The sequence below is a fragment of the Fusarium odoratissimum genome (assembly GCF_000260195.1).
Source record: "Fusarium odoratissimum NRRL 54006 unplaced genomic scaffold supercont1.71, whole genome shotgun sequence".
Classification (NCBI taxonomy): domain Eukaryota; kingdom Fungi; phylum Ascomycota; class Sordariomycetes; order Hypocreales; family Nectriaceae; genus Fusarium; species Fusarium odoratissimum.
The window spans coordinates 27,873-42,480 of record NW_022158742.1 but is presented as its reverse complement, the minus strand read 5'-3'; the positions used below and the strand labels follow the sequence as shown (position 1 = coordinate 42,480).

The window sequence follows — 14,608 nt, the reverse complement described above, 5'->3', positions numbered from 1 at the left end:
GATGCAAAGTTAAAGGTAGGACAGGAGCATGCACAGGTCCAAGATCAATATGCTACTTATTACCTAAAGGGAATTGTAAGGTTTTACGGAAGAGCTGCAAATAGGTAACTTGATGTATCTCAAAGAAGTAACTGTAGCCATCACTCCGTTCAGCCAAGTCCCATAGTGAACCGGGCATTTCCGTGCCCCCACACACCTCCGACTTTGAGGAATTAGTCGGGTTCATGACTAAACTATGACGGACATGGCAATTTCTGCCCCCAGCTATGATCCTTTATCCCCCAAGTTCTGTCCATTTTGCATTCCGCCTGACCTTTCTTCCCCAGCGGGGACTCCGCTTATCGCACCACCACCACGTGGAGAAACCCCATGTCTCCAGACCGGGGGAGCCGCCAGTTCATGTTTTATGATGATCTGAGCCCGGAGAAGGGTGACAGTTGACCTAAACAACTGATGCACAGGGATGGTCGAAGCGTTCCGAGATTCGGTTGAAGAATAATCACGCCTTGACATATGTCAATTTGGGTCCATTCTAACAAGAACATGTGCGAAGATAGTAATCAAACTCGATTTCAAGCGTGAACCATGTTCGCTGTCTGGCCCTCTGTATACACATCTAGCATAATGGTCACTGAAGTACTTTTGAGTTCTATTAGACCTGTGCCGGCAGAATGATCACAAACATGGTTGCAATAAAAGTTCGACAACTGCGTAAAGCTAGGAAGCCTAGGATATGGCACTCGAGTACCTTTGGAGCTACATTGAAAACGTATGTCACAAGAGGACGAAAGATGCTATTGAGGAAGTGTGAACAAAACTATGCTACTCGTAGGTATATCGCGCAAACTATGCTAGGATAACTAATAGGGGTAGGTCTCTAGATACGAGAAACGGTGGTACCGTTCACTGCACCCCCTACAGCTCCTCAGCTGCTTTCTCGCCCTGCACCTGGGCCTCCGGGCGATAGTTCTTGAATTTACGAGCAGGGACTTTCTTCATGAACATCTCGTCAAGCTCCTCGAAGGTACGCCCAGCAGTCTCTGGAAGCTCAAACCACAGATATATCAGGCAGAGGACACTGCAGCCTCCAAAGATAAACGCAACCTTGGCCTGGAGACTCGCCTTATCAGGGTTGAAGAGATATGGAAGGACCAAACTCCACATCATGTTGAGGCCGTTGACAACAGCCAAACCAATTCCAACTGTCTTGGCGCGAAGACGCGAGGTGGAGACCTCGGCCAGGACAGTGAACGCGACTGCGCCGATTGACAGATTGTACACCCAGCAGTAGAGGATGATAAATTCCACTGTCGCCTCAACTGCACGCGTGTTGGTGTCAGCAGTTGCGCAGCCTCCCATAGCAAACAATATGCAAGTAAGAGAAAGGAGGCCATAGAAGGTCAAGTTTCGTCGACCGACACGATCAACGCAATACCACGACAAGACACTTCCGAACATGGAGACGACTTGCTGCACAATGTGAAGAGTGAAGCTCTTCTGGGCACTGAAGCCAGCAAGTTGCATGTAGTACGTGGCGTAGCTCGAAGCAAAAGTGATTCCAGAGAAGGCCTGCATGCACTTGGGCGCAATGCTGATCAAGGTGCGTCGCAGATTAGTAGCACGGAAACACTCGATATATGTTACACCTTCGGTTTGGGCTCGGACCTTCTCCAGGGTGTTCTTGATGAGGGAGAGTCGCTTGAAGCCATTCTCGCCAGTGTATCCCAGCTTCTCAAGACTCTTCAGAGCGGCCTCCTCGCGGTTCTGCGTCATGAGCCACCAGGGCGATTCGGGCATGAAGAACATGAAGGGTGTAGCGATGGCGGCGAATCCGTATTGGGCGCAGAAGACAGCTCGATAAGCCCATCGGTCTTCGTATGTTCCGGTGTATTTAACGATCAGAGCTGAGATGAGAGGTCCTAGAGTGTACGAGAAACCGACCAGGCAAGTAGCGATACCTCGGAATGCTAGGGGAGCAACCTACTGCTGTCAGTCACTGTCTTTGGGAAAACAACGCTCAGAAGAGCTCCAATCAACATACCTCTCCGATGTAGCTGACGCAAACCGTAGCGATGCAGCCGGTGGCAAACCCGTTCAGGAATTTGCCCCCAAAGAAGATCTCGTTTGTAATAGCTACAAACTCCATTGTGATGGCGGCATAGCTGACGACGAGCGCGGCGTGGAACATAACTTTTCGACCAAACTTATCAGCAAGGTACCCGCCACCGAGGCAACCGATAATGGCTCTGAGCTAAAGTCAATTTCTCGTAACTCTCAATAAGTACCGGGTAGAATGTACTTACGAAGCCATTGGCGCACCACTAAACGCGGATTGCCAGTTCACATGCAAGACAAACGTGCCATCATCCTGAAGATAACCAAAGTCCTCTCGGAAACGCGGAATTCCAAGAACGTTGCCAGACGCTTGGTTCTCAAAACTCACAAGCAGGACATACCACACGGCAAAGATGAACCATGCGCAAGCTTTAGGGTAACGGCGAAGAGACTCGAGTTTTCCAAGCTCATGTTCATCTTGATTGCCTAGACGCGCAAGGTGATCGTCAATCGCAGCTGACTCGTGGTGCTGCTCCTCCACACTCTTCCTTAGCGTAGTTTATGTTGCATTTAGTGGAAGGCGACAAGTGGAATATGGGGTAGAGAGAAAACGTGGAGAACCTGAAGAGCTGAGAGAAAAGTCTTTATATACGCCTTTTATTCGAAGACTCTTCCATGATATTATCATGGATTGACCCATGACCCCGATAAAGGCCTCTAGTATTGTAAGTTCCTAGCCGAACTAGTTTTTTGTTCTAGGGTCTAGCGTGGTTCGGGGATAAAATATAACATATGTGCATAGCGAGTGAAATAGGCAAGCGAGTAAAACACTTCAAATTTTCCTAGTAGGTATACCTTAAGACATAACATTAATAAGAAATTCTTAAAAATACAATTTAAAACTAAAATAGCTTGCAATTTACTATAGGATTTATTATATAATATATAATATATCTAGAGTTTTTTTTTTAACAACTTTTGCAAAAGATTATTTATAACATATATAATAAGCTTGCATAGCAAGCAAGCATGCGTGATAAAAATCCCTTAACTTATATCATCCCTATCTAATTAATTAATTCTCAACCACGAAATGTGTCAGACACTAATATTAAGGGTAGGATCCTTCTTAACTATTAGGCCTTTCAAAATAACCTAAAATTAAAGCTCCGACGCACTGCAGAGATCTACCAAGTTAGGCATATAATGCTATAGCGCCGGCAGCAAGGCATTCAGTCGCAAGGCAATTAAATTCCAAAGTCACGTCGACTATCTGATCTAGAAAAGCAAATTATAGTCTAATTCATTCTCGACCTAGATATGCGAGGATTTCCCTCGTGATTGCGTTTTGTTAAAGAAATGGCTAATTCCCTACTAGCTGACCGCCATGCGCCACCTATCGGTAAGCGCTGGGCTCATAACTTCATGAAGCGACAACCAGAGCTCAAGATGAGACGGGAGCCTACACTGTCATGGTCAGAGCCGAGCCTGGAGGTGTTCTCTTCGTCATCGACCCGCCAAGAGCGCCGAAATCAATATTCTCAAGGAAAATGGCGATCATCCTCAAGTTGTACACTTCGAAAATGGCGATTATATCTCAGAGCATGAGGGCGCGCGCCATATTTCGCTGGCCTTTGAGGTCGAGACAGATGTTGATGATCAGCGAAGATCCTTCAGTACGGTATTTATTGATGATGAGGGCAAGGATCTCTACGCGATGGGCATTCCTATGCTTCAGAATCTCGCGGTCCCTGTAGCTTGAACTTGATACATGCGGCTAAGCCATGTTAAGGTTCTGCCACGTCAGACACTTTTTAATAAACCGCTTCTACGAACTGACCGTATCTGGTGGTTTTATTAGAGTCTCTACCTTGGTATGCACGTATCATCTACATTTCCAATTGCCTTGTGTTAAGTGGTTGAAGTACGTATTGTGGCTATCCCAAGGGCATGAAGTCTCCACATGGTTGAACCCCCAAACAACATATAAAGCATCCTGCAAATCGTTGATATTTATCAGGGCCTTGTGAGTGCTTAGGTAACAGGCTACGGGTCGATGAAAGCCGAATTCTTAGCCTATGAAATCAGTAGAAATGTAAGATAGGTTTAGGACTAAGAATTTAAGGTGGACGATAAGCTAGTCACTGAAATTTTGCATATACGGCAAAGCTATAAAAGATAACACAATAAGTCTTGGCTATATCATATAGTTAGACAATGATGTAATTCTGAGCTATGAGAAGATATACTTCTTAATAACTGTGCTTTATTACTTAATTTCCGCAGAAACAGAGACGGAGCAAAACCTGTTAGCTGGCTTACTCTTAGTGCCTCCTAGTACCGAGAGAAAGAATATTTGAGTTCAACGCCAGCACCACCTATTTGCACAACCTCGCTGTTGGCGGTGCCACTACCGATTCAGCCTTAATCCCCCCTTACTCGAATACAGTTAAAGGTTTTATTAATTAGGTCGATGAACTCCGCCTATAGTTTGCCACTAATCCGCCGTGGGTTTCTGAGAATTTGCTAGTTGGCATGTGGCTAGGGAACAACGATGTTAGTAATTCTTTTGCTTAAAATAATAAGAAGTTACTATACCTTTAAACGTCGGCTAAATACATAGAGTAGCTTTAGAAGTTATATATACTTAGGGCAGGGAACTTCGTTATCCTATCAGCTGGCCATAAGTTTTATTTCTATTACGCCTATAAGGATTTCAGCTAATGTTTCTATCGCAGCGCAATACTAGACGCCACTTATGATTTCTAAAGGCCTAATATACTAAGCCAAGCTAAAAAGTGCTATTAAGCTCTATGACTATTACTTAAGCAAAGGGCTAAAATCTTTTATATCTTAATATAAATAGGCCTGCGTGTGGTTTATTAATTCTAAAAAGGCTTACTTAAAGGCTCTTAATAACGCGGCTATATATAGTGCTCCTTATTTAAGCTACGAAAATCCCAATGCGCGGAGCTACCTATGGTGGAATAATTATCACCCGGGAACCGCCATTTATCGCCTCTTAGCAGAGGAGGTTGCAGGTAATGTTAGCGGCCTGTGGTTTTTAAGGGAATCCTAGTTCCTGGGTTTATTATGCAAGGCCTAGTTGTTACGCCAGGTTAATACTGAAACTAACTGGCTAGAAGCCTACTTTTGCCCTCTGAGCTTGCTCCTAAGTGCAGTGATAATGCCATTAAGGGTCGAGAAATACTCTGCAGGATTATTAGTCAAAGATGCAAACTCTCCTCCTGATAATAACCTTCGATCACAAATAGCTTAGTACATAGTGTCCATAGCAGAACAGAAGGAGGTATTTTTACATAAGGTACTACCTTAATATATGGATGTGGTTAATATTCTCTTATAATGTTAAATTATTATAAGTTGCCTTTTTAAGAGGATATATATAAAAGGAGTATTAATAAATAGGGTATAATAAGCTTTGTTTTATATTCAGCATCGGATTTAGTAGCTAACTGTTATGACCCTAGCGGTTACGTCACGTGTCCCCCCCACAAAAAACTTATGCAAGGCATCAGCCCCTTAATGGTCACGGACCAATCAGGGCTGGATCACCTCACAAGCAGGATTACGATGCTCCAGGAACTACCGTGATCCAGGATCACCGTGATCTAACTACACCAGTGATCCTCTCAGATCACTTCTAGTATATAGACTACATTCATTAGCACTTTCATAGACTCTAGCTCACTAGCTATTAATAAAACTTCTTTATATTGATTAAGCCTAACACGCATTGAATCTACTATTAAGAGACGTAATACTTCGATAAGCTTAGCATTACGCCTTATGCTATCTGCTAATAATAAACTTAGCATAGCTTAGTTTATCTATAATTAGAAACTAACTGTTACATGTTAATAGCTCTTATTCAGACTATACCGCGTAATGCTGAGTAATATAAACGTAATGGCTGCCTATGTTAACCCTATCTAGTAACATGCTGTACCCTATGCTGCTCTAGCACCTGTTAATAATGATTAGGATATGGATAATAATTCTGAGAGTAGCACTGACTCTGATGTCGCCTAGCTTCGTCAGCAGATAACTGATATAATAACCGAAATAGATAACCTTAGATAAGCCCTAGCTAAAGCTGCAGCTCTCTAAGCCTAGCAGGCCACTAACTACTAGAATGCGATTTAGGAAATGCGTCAGCTCGCCGCTACTGCTGCAAATAGAAAAGAAGCGGGAGAAATCCTTAAACCTAATGCACCTGAACTATTTAATGGAAACCCAGCAAAACTAGCTATATTTCTTACTCAGTGCTGAGCCTTTATGAGCTACTTTCCGAACCAGTTTAACGAAGATGGCAATCGAGTTATGTATGCCTCAGGACGACTTAAAGGCAACGCAGCCTAGTGGTTTTAACCTATGTTGGAAGATATAACCACTAAACTAGAATATGAACTGCTACTATGAACCTTTCAGATCCATAAAAGTTATATAGCTTTCGAGGAAGCCCTACGATAAGCCTTCGGATTAGTTAATAAGAAAAGCCAGGCAGAACGAAAAATCAAAACACTTAGGCAGAATAAGTCAGCCTCGGAGTATGGAACGGAGTTCCTCTAACTAGCCACCAAGCTAGGATAGGACCAAGAACCACTAATGTCACTCTTCTTTGATGGACTCAAAGAATCAGTCTAAGCGGAACTTTATAAGGAAATAAGACCTAAGACACTGGTCGACTACATAGGATAAGCAGTTAAGATCGACGATATATAGTTTTAATGGAGAATCTGCTATAACTGAAATAACCAGGGAAAACAAGGAAATAAGCCATGCTATAATGCTAACCAGGGAAAGAAATAAAATAACGATACTTCTTACGGCACTGACTCTGGACTAATAACTATCGGAATGACTAAGAAAGATAAATCTAAAATCACTTGCTGGAACTGCGGCAAGAAAGGATATTACGATTTAGAATGTAAGAACCCCGTTAAGACTAACCAGAAGTATAGACTAGTCCTAGAAAATAAGAAGATTAGCATAGTTAAGAAACACGAAGAACCCCAAATGGTAATTAGAACTATTAATATGACCTGCAAAGACGGTTATAATATAACTAAACCAATGAAATACATTAGGAACTTTGACCTATCTCTTAATATTTAAGATCTATTCCTTGGCAAGGAAGAAACCCTTAAGAGATACTACCTATATCTGGAACCAGAATAATGACCTATCTTAGGATACCTAGCTCTCGTAGTAATAACCTATATATAAAGCAAAAACGAAAAACAAGCTAAGAAAAGAGTATATAATACGAAAAGATAAGAAGATCCTGAATTCAGAAGAAAAGAAAGTAAATAATAAAAATAATAAAGACTAAAGGCAAAATAAGATGCAGAAGTCGAACTCAAATAGGTGCTAGTACCTGAACCAGAAATATAATATATCGTCGAAGGAAAATCTATTTTTATAGTTAAAAAGGGAAAAGAAATTAACCCTAACCTAGATAATGAACTAAGTACTATAAGAAATAACCAAAGATCCTACTTAGTAGTAAATAAAATCCCTGTTAAAGTTACCCCGAAATAACTAAACTAATATACTAATGATCTAAACTATCTGGAATCCTGCCGAGTCTAGAGAGAATTTGACTCTAGACGTATTAGATACAAGGAAAATAAAATAGTCTAGAACGCGGAAATTATACCCTAATACGATAAACACGGAGTCCATTTCTAGAATAATAAATATCAGAAATATATAGAACTTGCAAGAGAATATGCAATTATAGAATAAGATAACGATATCTATATCTAAGCATATATAAAGGAAGTAATAGAAGACTCTATAACACCTAAAGAACATATTTAGATTAAAAAAGATCTAAGGAGATACCTAAACCACCTAAACCACCAGCAGATATTATAGATATTATATATATAATACTACTGCCTACGACACTGGCAAGATAAAACAGTAAACGATTACTTCCTAGTATAAACTAATAAGCATTAAGAATAAAAACCTTATATAATTATTAATACTATTAGATATTAAGTTACAAAGAGATATAGAGGATCTTAAGTAATAAAACTAAAAGCATATACTAAAATATAAGAACGAGCTCTAGTATATATCTAGAATTCCCAATATATCACCTAGTAGAGACAAAAAGTACAATAAGAAGTTAAGATCGCCGAGGATAAAGCACTTAACCAGGAACTCGACCAAATTAACTAAGATATTACCTAATAGGAAGAAGAAGTATCTCGAGATAAATAAGATATCATCCGATAGCTAGATAAGTAATAACTACAAGAACGCTTAGAAGAATCAGAATAAGAAAGAGGAAGACCCCTTACTAAAGAAGAAAAAGCAGATATTATCCTAGACCACGAAGTAGAAAAAATAAAAGCTGCATACCAACAACAACTCGCCACCTAATATAAATATCCTAATAATATTAACTGCACCAGAAGTAAATATAATATAGACTACCTATGGGGAAAAGGCATATGCTATCTGTAATAGAGCGGCAGATAGGCAAAAGAGCAGAGGAAAATAAACTCCTAGAAAAAGCTCTAAGAATGACTATAAAAGGAAGTTAATGAACCTGCCTAGAATTAAAAATCAGAATTAAGGATAAGTGGCTAAATGTATTTGTAGATAGCGGAGCTGATATGAATTTTATTTCCCCTAAAACGGTTAATAAACTAAGGCTATTATAGAAAAATAAAAAGGAACCCTATACTATAAAGGATGGAGAAGGAGGCACCTATAGTTATGATAATGGAAGAATTACCTGAGAGATTGATTACCTTAAGGTATTTATTAATAGAAAAAACCAAGGTATTGACTTTGATATTATCCCAGTATGGAAATACGATTTAGTACTTAGATTTCTATGGTTATAATGCTATAATATATAAATTAACTAGAGAATTAGCCAGGTAAACTGCAAAGATTACCCTTTAGATAATGAGTTTGATTTAGATAATGATAATATAAGATCTTAAACTTCGACTGATGAGAGCAGTAAAGATAGGTGTAACAGAGTATTGCCTATTCTAAAAGGAATATAATATAAATACTATAAAGGCAGAACGAAATGCATTAGATAAATAATAGTAACTCTTAAAGGATAATTTAGATAATTAGACTAAGATATTAAATAGATAAAATAGATTGCCACGAAGGAATTTAATGAATGACTTAAGAATATATCACCGGAGTATTATATTTATGAAAAACTGTTTTAAGAAGAACTTAATACAAAGTTACCCTAATACACGGATTACAATATCGAAATTATACTAAAAGATAGAAAGAACCCGAAATTCTTCCCTATTTATAACCTATCTCAAGATAAGCTTGATATGCTCAGAGAATAGTTAAATAATATGCTACAGAAAGGATATATTAGACCGTCGAAATCCTCAGCAGGATACCTAGTTATATTTATACCAAAACCTAACTCTAATAAACTAAGACTTATAGTAGATTACTAATAACTTAATAAGATTATAAATAAAGATAGAACACTATTACTGCTTATCACTAAACTCAAGGACCGCCTATTTAGCAAGAAATAGTTTATAGCACTTAATCTTAAATCCGCATATAATCTTATTCGAATTAAAGAAGGCGATAAATAGAAGACAGCCTTCTAAACGAAATACGGACTATTCGAATACCTGGTTATGCCTTTTAGATTAATTAATGCACCTGTAGTATTCTAATGCATAATTATGAATATACTTCGAGAATATCTTAATATCTTTATAGTTTGCTACCTAGATAATATCCTTATCTTCTCTGATATAGAAGAAGAGCATATAGAACACATCTATAAGGTTCTTAAAGCACTATAAGACGCCAATATGCTCGTTAAACCTACTAAAAGTTACTTCTATTAGTCTTAAGTAACGTACTTAGGACACGAAATCTTATATAATAAAATCAGAATAGATAGATAAAAAATTGCAGTAGTTGCTGAATGGAAACCACCTATATCGGTAAAAGAAACCTAATCCTTCTTAGGATTTACTAACTACTACTAATAATTTATTAAAAGCTTTAGTAGAATTGCTATCCCTCTTACGGAGATTACCAAAAAGGATAAATAATTCTAATGGAATAATAAGGCATAATAAGCTTTCGAATAGCTTAAGTCAGCCATCATAAGCAAACCCGTTCTAGTTATATTTAACCCCGATCAGTAAGTTGAACTTAAAACCGATGCTTTTGACTTTGCCTTAGGAGGATAAATAGGATAATAAGATGATAACGGTGTATTACACCCTATTGCTTTCTATTCTTATAAGATGCATAGAGCAGAACTTAACTACCCTATCTATAATAAGGAATTCCTAGCTATTGTTAACTGCTTTAAGGAATTTAAATACTATCTTAGAGGAAGTAAACACCTAGTGAAAGTCTTTACTAATTATAAGAATATAGCCTACTTTGCAATAACGCAAGAGCTAAACCAACGATAATTATGCTATGCCGAATACCTATGTGAATTCGACTTTACTATAGCGCACTGCAAAGGCACTGATAATGGGCGCGCAGATGCCATTAGTCGATGACCCGACTTTGACATAGGAACTGTTAAAACCAAGGAATAACTCTTAGAAATTAACCTAAAGGGAGAATACCAGTTCACTTAACTAGTTAAGATAATTATAAGAATGATAAAAGGAATAGAAACCCTATTAAAAGAAGAACGCGACTTCCTTTGCGAATTTCATTTATATCCCCTATATAGACATTAAGGCGTTAAGAAAACACTAAAACGACTATAAGACTAAGGATATAAGTTTAAAAAGAAAGATATAAAAGATGTTATTAAATAATGCGACCTGTGCTTAAGAATAAAAGCCTAGAGATATAAACTATATAGATAACTATAACCACTACCGGTAGTATAATAACCTTAGGACTTAATTACGATAGACTTTATTATAAAGTTACCCTTATCAGAAGAACCCTTAACCGGAATCTTCTATAATAGCATTATGGTTATTGTGGATTAACTTATGAAATTTTCCTACTATTTATCCTACAGAGAAGCAACAGATGCAGAAGAACTTTCTTATGTTTTTTACTGATATATTATTAGCATATATGGGTTACCTATAGAAATCCTTTCGGATAGAGGACTTATATTTGCAGTAACATTTTGGCAATCACTTATAGCATAACTTGGATTAAACTACCGACTTATGATAGCGTTTTGACCGCAAGTCGATAGATAAACTGAACGAATAAATTAAGTACTTGAATAATACCTATAGTATTATATTAACTATAAACAGAATGATTAGGTTGAGAAACTACTAATAGCTCAACTCGCTTATAACACCGCTTATAACAAAAGTATAAAGCTTACACCAGCTTATACTAACTTCGGATTCACATCAAATGCATACCACGATGCACGACAAGAGAAATCAATTAACCTAGCCGCTATACTTAAGAGTGATGACCTTAAAAATCTATATAAAGAAATGAAAATAGAACTTGAATTTGTTAGAAAACGCATGAAAAACTACTATGATCTAAAGCGGTTGAAGGGATTAACCTTTTCGGAGGGAGATATGGTCTACCTAGCCATAAAAAACATTAAAATAAACCGACTAACATATAAATTAGACTATAAATTTATTAGACCTTATAAAGTACTATAGAAAATCTTAGAAAATAACTATAAACTGGACCTACTACCGAAAGTTAGGCTCTATCTAATCTTTTACGTTTTATTACTTGAATTAGCAGCAGATATAATATAAGTTAAAATAAATAACGAACTATGAGAAATTATAGGACTAGAAGTCTATAAAGCAGAGGTAATTAGGGAAACAGATATAATCAATGGATAAAGAATGTACCTGATTAAATGGAAAAACTACCTAGAAAACGAAAATATATGGGAACCTCTAAAACACCTTGCTAATGCCTAACGACTCCTGAAGAACTTTTACTAACTACGTCGGAAGATAAAGGATTGAAGTTGAAATCTCTAAGACTAAGGGAATCCTAATTAATACCCTCGGGATTCAAGGACTGAAGCTCCTCGGAAGCTTCGTGCTTACGATGACTTAACTCCTCGGCTAACTTATCCTCCCCTTTGAGACCCTGAATACTACGACGAAATTCAGACGCCTGATGCTCTTTCACCTTGTTTTTAGTCTTGCGAATACGAGATAAACGACTAGCAGCCACAGCTATATGCGCCTATAGTGTAGCTAACTCCTTATGAAGTTTTAAAAGATCCTTACCGGCCTCCTCTTTATCCTTATCTAGTTTCTTTTCTTGAGAAATTAGTTTCTTGACTAAAGATTATTAGTAATCGAGTAAAACAAGAGAAAGAAATAATGCATAAGAAGATGCTACCTGAGTATTATCGCAGGATTGCCTGCGGCGAATGCACTTGCTATAACGAGAAGAATCCGCTGTTATTAAATACTCCTTCTGGTGCTTGAAATAATAAGAACATGGCATGTCAGCAAGTTTGCGTAATAGCTTAATACTCTTAGCTAAAAATTTGCGCTTTTTGGTTTTTCGATTGATGGATTTGGAAATACGACTGGATATCTTGTCAGCGGTATATATTAACGGAAAAATATTTAGGGATGCAAGTTGGAACTAACCAGATGAAAAACAGACCAGGCCTACTTCGAGGTCTTGAGGATAAGACCTAAAGGAGGGGAGAGATCGTGTTATGACCCTAGCAGTTACGTTACGTGTCCCCCCTATAAAAAACTTATGTAAGGCATTAGCCCCTTAATGGTCATGGACTAATCAGGGCTGGATCACCTTATAAGCAGGATCACGACGCTCCAGGAACTACTGTGATCTAGGATTACCGTGATCTAACTACACCAGTGATCCTCTCAGATTACTTCTAGTATATAGACTATATTTATTAGCACTTTTATAGACTCTAGCTTACCAGCTATTAATAAAACTTCTTTATATTGATTAAGCCTAATATGCATTGAATCTACCATTAAGAGACGTGACACTTCGATAAGCTCAGCATTACGCCCTACGCCATCTGCCAACAATAAACTTAGCACGGCTTAGTTTATCCACAGTTGGAAACCAACCATCACACTAACTATAAGGCAAGCCAACATCAACTAATGCCACCACCCAATTTCAACGATAGAGTAGAGCAGATATATTATTATAATTTGATTAATTACCTTTTATTTCTGCATCAATTAATGCCGTGCTTAGAGGGCAAACAGACCCAATCACACTCGGGACGAAGCGCTTTACACAGTCTTATTCGCTGCACTAGCAAGCTTGATCTGCAACGCAACGGAAAACGGATGTATTGAACATATTAGGGCCCCGACACCACAGTGAATCGTTACCAACTCTGCTTCTTGTTCATCCAGAGATACTCTGATGGTAGAGACACCACGAGCGCCCAGTCCAACAATCGCGGGTTTCTATGTCGACTGAGGTCGGATGAGGACCAAGAGCCTCTGTGCATATTGTTAGTATTTCTCGACAAAGGCCTGTATGAGGTAGAGCCTTCCGAATCCCGCAGCGCCTAGGAGCCTATTCATAATATACTGCCCCATCTTGCCGGTTACACTGACGACGGTGACATTCATCTGGGGGAATTTAATTGACTTTTCTTCACTGTGGAGCGCGGCTTTCATTGCAAATGCAAAGAGGATGCTGGATCCCACCAGTTCCGGGAGGCTGTTACTAGTATCTGTTGACCATATTGTTTTGGGGGGAGAATGTGGTTACACCTTTCGGGGGATTTTGCATTTGAAGCTGAAGCGGCGAAATTGGGCGTTAGGTGTTAAAGTTAAAACTCTTTGCCGCTTTCAATAACAGTGAGGGATTCTAACATGCTTGGTGTTTTCTTTTATGCGGCCGCATAAGCCGCATGCATCCTTCCGCAAGAGCCGACGAGGCGATGGCCGCTCGGTGATAAATATTATAATAAATCTGTAGTATGTAGTGTGACCCCGGTAGGGCCATTCTGGAAACGGTCAGACTCTACCTGGAATATTCCTCTAGCCGTCCCTGTTACCTTCCCAGGGTATTTCCACAGCAAACACCCTGCTGATAAGTAATAGGGTTTCCTGGCCTTGTCGGCGTGTGTGCCGGGGGTTGAACGTGGTATATAATTATTATGTAGTAATTATACTATAATGCTGGCTGAATATGTGTAATTGTATAGATAGGGACTATCTAATAGTGGGAGACAAAATGCAGTAATTATAAAACTAATATCTTTCGTAAGGAGACTTACTAGTCAGGGGAAGCACATATTCAAGAAAGCTCTACGGAAAAAAGGAAGTGAAAATTTATTCTTAATCCTGGCTCTTTTTCTTACTGATTGGGCAAAATGTATATTCAATGATCCGGAAAATCCCATAGCTGTCTGAACCCTGGGTCCATTGTGGGCCTTAACTTACCCTTAACGGACCCCGGGTTCAGGGTGAGGTGGAGATAACGGGACAATGCAGTATTATAATAACTCTCTTGTGACAACACGTCATTACCGAGTTTGCCGGATCCCAGTGGCCGTGATTGGCCAGGT

At 38.8% G+C, this 14,608-nt stretch overlaps 2 protein-coding genes across 2 annotated transcripts; one reads left to right on the top strand and one right to left on the bottom strand.

Moving 5' to 3' along the window:
- Positions 1-915: 915 nt before the first annotated feature.
- Positions 916-2,732, bottom strand: FOIG_16259 (uncharacterized protein; the record flags this gene model as incomplete). The annotated part of the gene is made up of 4 exons (XM_031217693.1): positions 916-1,980; positions 2,042-2,246; positions 2,304-2,571; positions 2,708-2,732. 4 exons carry the CDS (start codon positions 2,730-2,732, stop codon positions 916-918), a joined length of 1,563 nt encoding a protein of 520 aa, XP_031052598.1.
- A 710-nt stretch (positions 2,733-3,442) lies between these two features.
- On the top strand, positions 3,443-3,817 carry FOIG_16258 (uncharacterized protein; the record flags this gene model as incomplete). Its single annotated transcript, XM_031217692.1, has 2 exons — positions 3,443-3,457; positions 3,536-3,817. 2 exons carry the CDS (start codon positions 3,443-3,445, stop codon positions 3,815-3,817), a joined length of 297 nt encoding a protein of 98 aa, XP_031052597.1.
- Positions 3,818-14,608: the final 10,791 nt, after the last annotated feature.